Source organism: Sinocyclocheilus grahami, unplaced genomic scaffold (genome assembly GCF_001515645.1).
Source record: "Sinocyclocheilus grahami isolate Dianchi unplaced genomic scaffold, SAMN03320097.WGS_v1.1 scaffold651.1, whole genome shotgun sequence".
Taxonomy (NCBI): Eukaryota; Metazoa; Chordata; class Actinopteri; order Cypriniformes; family Cyprinidae; genus Sinocyclocheilus; species Sinocyclocheilus grahami.
In genome coordinates, this window is record NW_015505830.1 from 412,519 (window position 1) to 417,395 (window position 4,877).

At 38.3% G+C, this 4,877-nt stretch overlaps 1 protein-coding gene across 2 annotated transcripts; it reads left to right on the forward strand.

The window, feature by feature from the left end:
* Positions 1-1,335: 1,335 nt before the first annotated feature.
* On the forward strand, positions 1,336-4,665 carry LOC107558598 (cyclin-dependent kinase inhibitor 1B-like). 2 transcript variants are annotated; one of them, XM_016242260.1, is made up of 3 exons: positions 1,336-2,115; positions 2,466-2,582; positions 4,539-4,665. In XM_016242260.1, exons 1-2 carry the CDS (start codon positions 1,683-1,685, stop codon positions 2,579-2,581), a joined length of 549 nt encoding a protein of 182 aa, XP_016097746.1. In that variant the 5' UTR covers positions 1,336-1,682; the 3' UTR covers position 2,582; positions 4,539-4,665. The 2 variants fall into 2 exon arrangements, with proteins under 2 accessions (XP_016097746.1, XP_016097745.1); XM_016242259.1 differs by having other exon boundaries at positions 1,339-2,115; positions 4,574-4,665.
* The last annotated feature ends 212 nt before the right edge of the window (positions 4,666-4,877 follow it).

Below are 4,877 nucleotides of genomic sequence, written 5' to 3' on the forward strand. Positions count from 1 at the left end.
GATCAAGAAAATGAAATAAATACAAAAACTATTTTAGAAAGAAAAAAAAAGTTGCAACTTTTCATCTCACAATTCAGAGAAAAATAAGTCCGAATTACGTTATATAACCATTTAATTTCAGGATATAAATTCAGACTTTTCCCCTCACATTTTCAATTATTTTTATTTTCAGAGAAAAAGTCAGAATTGCCAGCTATGAACTTGCAATTAGTTGCAAAAAGTTGCAATTATGTTTTTTTTATTCCATTGCAGAAACAAAAACAAAAAAATAATAATAGAATTTTCAAGAATTGTGAGATAAAAACTCAGAATTCTAGGAAGTGCAAGGAAAAAAGAATTCAGAGTTTGTATCTTGCAGTTCTGTTTGAGGCTTCTGAAAGCGTTTGGTTTGTGGCACCCACATCAGCTCGGTTGCATGGTCTGATCGGGGCTGTGCTGTGCCTGGAAAGGTTTTGGCTTAATTTATAGGTTTAACTTATAGTGAATCTCGTTGTACTTCTACATTTTGTGATTTTAGTGTCTCAAACTCAAACATCTTCTTCAGACACCAGAGACCAACACATTACGGGTAATGACATCAAACCATCTTAAATAAATCCATATCTTATAGTTTCTATGATTCATTTGTTCCATCACAGGACATTTTAGAAGTTGTATTAATACCTTTTAGATTCAATACGTTTTGAACAAAGGATTATTCTCATAGGAACAATATTGAAGATCCATCGATATTCAGTTGGTAGGCCGTGACTACACTGATAATAACTCTCAGACTAAGTCTAGTCTTAAACTAGTCTGACAGTACTAGTCTTAGGCAAGGAACTAGACTTCAAATCATTGTTTTTTGCATAGCTTTTTAAGCAGACAATTATGTATTCTCATGTGATTTCTTTCACATTATATAAAAAAATCCTGATGCAAGCTTTTAGTTTCGGTTTCACTGTGAATGTTTAGCACTTGCACAAGATCCCCTGTTCTTGTTTTTACTGTAACAGAGCTTGACATTCAACGTCACGAAGCGTCCGATTGTGATTCGCCAACGAATCGCTCGTTTGAACTGAATCTTTTAAACGATTCATTCAATCACTCGCCTTATAAAGTCACGCGTAAACCAATAGTTCATACGCTTTTTGATGCCGCAAAAAAATTATTTACAATAAATACAACTGAAAACATTTGAAAGTAATTTATTCGAAAACGTAAGTGAAATGAATCAGCGGATCATTTAGTGAACCGATTCGGAAATGGTCCGTTCGAACGAGTCGACTCAGAACTCGGAGGCTCGTCGAGGGTGTTAGTGGATGTGCGTTCTCTCGGGTCGTGATTGGGGGATGTGCGCGGAGAGAAGGCGGATCTCCGATGCACCAATCCGAGGCGTTCCTCCGGTCGTTTAAAGAGCCTCTTTGTGTCAATCACTCGTTTTTTCATCGCCATATTGGGCGCCGAAAAGCCTCGCCTTGTTATTTCTCTTCCCCTTATTTACTACGACGCGCAGTTGACAGGAGCGGCCACCGCGAACGCTGCTTTTGTTTTGATGCTCGTCGCCCGTCCGTGTTTTTCGCTCATGCGGCGCACCCGGGGCGAGTCTGCCTTTACGCCCGTCGCTTTGGATCGCGTTGACGCAGGAGGGGACGCTCTGTAACAGCTGTCGGGTTTGTGTTTTCGCACTTGAACGCCTTGTAATGTCCAACGTGCGCTTGTCTAGCGGCAGCCCGACGCTGGAACGGATGGAGGCGCGACTGTCAGACCAGCCCAAGCCGTCGGCGTGTCGGAACCTGTTCGGTCCGGTGGATCATGAAGAGTTAAAGAAGGATTTCCAGCGGCAGCTGAAGGCGATGGAGGACGCGTCGGCGGACGCGTGGAACTTCGACTTCTCCTCGCACACTCCGCGCACCGACGGCAGATACCAGTGGGACGCGCTGGACATTCGCTCGGTGCCCGGTTTCTACAGCAGATCGGTGCGGGCGAAGGGCTCCGAGCTTCACATGTGCTCCTCTGGGAATAATATCGATAATAATGTGGATGTTAACGGCAATCACGACTGTCGCGTAACGGAGCAGAGCGCGGAGACGCCCGAAAAAGACCGAGAGCAGAGGAAAATAACCTCCTGTCTCGGTACGTGCCGAATTATCGATTTAATCGATCATGCATTTATATATTTTTTGCATCTATATAGCTGCTTAAAATATCTAGTCGCGTTAAGCCTTTTCACACTTGCATGCAATAGCATTTTGAATTATGCGCGTGAAGCCCGAATTTGATAATGCAATAAATAGATAGTGTTACGCATTACGCATTTTCATGCTTTTTTCAAGTAAAATAATGCAGTTGCATTTTCTTTGAAATCCTCTAAACTTCCTCTAAACGATTCACACTGGTAAACCGATGACTTGTTTCTGTAAATAGCAGATTTGATTTGATTTTCAACCCGTGTGGGATGATAAATGTGTGTGTGCTTGTTTCAGACTCCTCGGGTCAAAGCAAACGCTCACACATCTGTGTGGATGAAGTGACACGGACGCCGAGAAAACCCAAAAAACCCAGAAAACACCCCAGCCCGACACTTACACAAACCCAGTGAGGTGAGCACAACTCTGTATCTTTGTGCGCTTTAACACCCGAGTCATTTACGCAGAAGAAATGCAGTCTGCACATAAACGAGAATGAGTACACGAGAAAAGCGATCATGTTGCATTAAACCGATTTCACATTTATTTTGCTGTTAATCTTAGATATTTGTAAAACTGGTGTTTTATTAAAAGTGCATTGTAAGAAGTTGATTGGAATACATTTTACAATAAAGTATACGTTTTTCTAATTATTAAGTTTAAGTTACTAGTCATTTCTGAGTGTGAACTGTTTCTACTTCACATTTTATTTCAGTATGTAATTGAAGAACCCTCTTGGAGTGGGTGAAAGGGTTAATATGATGGGTTTACTACAAGAGCTGGAGTTTCCTTAAGAGTGAAAAACATTCTACACATCAGCATGTTTGCTCATTTTCTGCTGTATTTACACCTGAACAGCACAGCTCTCCTTTATTACACGTGCACATTTCTGTAAAACTGTGCGGAATTGCTCAGTGCATTGAAATGCAACACTGTGATAAAGTTGTATTGAAATGCATAAATCTGATGTAACTGCAGGTTATCATTACCTCAGTTAGTCATGTGAGGAAACGTCCTGCCAAGAGCTAATGAGCTAATAGCAGCCAGTCATAACATTAGTAATGAGTGTTTTGCTTTGGTGGGACTCAAAACGTTTCATGATCTCATTTTCCAGTTTGTGTTTGTTCAGTTCATTCAGGTTTTTGCGGGTTGCACTGCTCGTCTGGTTTGTGGTGTGCTGAGACTCACACGACACGTCCTTATCTCTGCGTTAAGAGTCAAGAGTTGTATTGCCATGATTGTTGATGTTTACAGCATGGCACATCAAATATTAGTGTGCATAATGTTGAAAATAAATGAGGTGAATAATGACACGCAAATATGCACGCTTGTTTCCGCCACGGGATAAAAAAAACACTTTTTTTTAATTTCACAATTTGGGATTTTTCTTGCAATCTGAGCCAATATCTATTAATTCAGGCTTTCTTTTTTTTTTTCTTGCAATTCTGAGAATTCTTTTTTTCTCAGAATTGCAAGAAGAAGAAAAAAGTCTGAGTTAGTAGATATATAAACTCAAATTCAAAGTCCGGATTGTGAGGTACCTTTATTTCTTATTTAGTGTGTTGGAAACAACTGCGAGATAAAAAATTCAGAGTTGTGAGATTTGATTTTCTGAGAAGTAATTCTGAAAAGAAAAGTCAGAATTGTGATTTAAAAAAATTAGCAAGTACCTTTTTCGCCATTACCTATAATTGATTTATTGTGTGTTGGGAAAAAAATGGCAAGATATAAACTTTGAATTCAGAGAAAAAAACCATTTGTGTGCTTAAAGTCACTATTACCTTTATTTTTTGAACGTATTTGTCGGAGACGACAACAAAAAATAAATTAGCGAGGAAAAAGTCTTCAACTGTGAGAACAAAAGTCAGAATTGTGTGATTAAAAATTTGCAATTAACTTTTTCGCAATTACCTACAATTTATTGTGTTGGAACCAAAAAAATAAATAAAAATTGCAAGATATAAACTCTGAATTCAGAGAAAACAACAATTTGAGTGATTAAAGTCGCAATAACCTTTTATGTTATTTGCGTGTTGGAAACAAAAATCACAATTGAGATTAAAAATCAATTCAGAGGGAAAAAGTCAGAATTGTAAGATATCAGCTTATAATTTCAAAACAAACTTTTCTTTTTGTAATTCTGAGAAGACTGTCAGAATTCTATTTGTCTGACTTTTGTCCTCAGAATTGCGAGGAAAAAAAAAAGTTTGAATTGTGAGAAGAAAAGTCTCAATGGCTTTCATACAAACAAGGACAGACATACTAAAGAAAACATCTACAATGCAGTTGAAACGGGAGTTTATTGCTTTCATAATCTCTATTAAAAATGGCATTTAATACCAGTGCATGTGTATTTTCATTCTGTTGCAGAAGCGTGTGTCTAATTCTCTCGTATTTCCGGACAGGGCTGAAGTCGATTGCTGTGGGTTTGATGACCTCAGTGCTTGCGGAACGAAAGATTTTTTTGGGGGGGAGAAACGGACGAGCGGATAAAAATTTTTTTTTTCCTTTTTCATATTAACCACATATTAATTTTTTTTTTGAAAAATTTTTTTTTTTTTTTTTTTTTTTTGGGAGGTGTGTTTGGTTTGATTTTGAAGAGTTGCCGTGTGTAGATTTATTTCCGAAATGCTGTTCATGTTTGTTTATTTCACGTTTTGAAGGTCTGTTTTTATATTGGCTGTGTAAAGCAATGTTTTTTTCAGATGT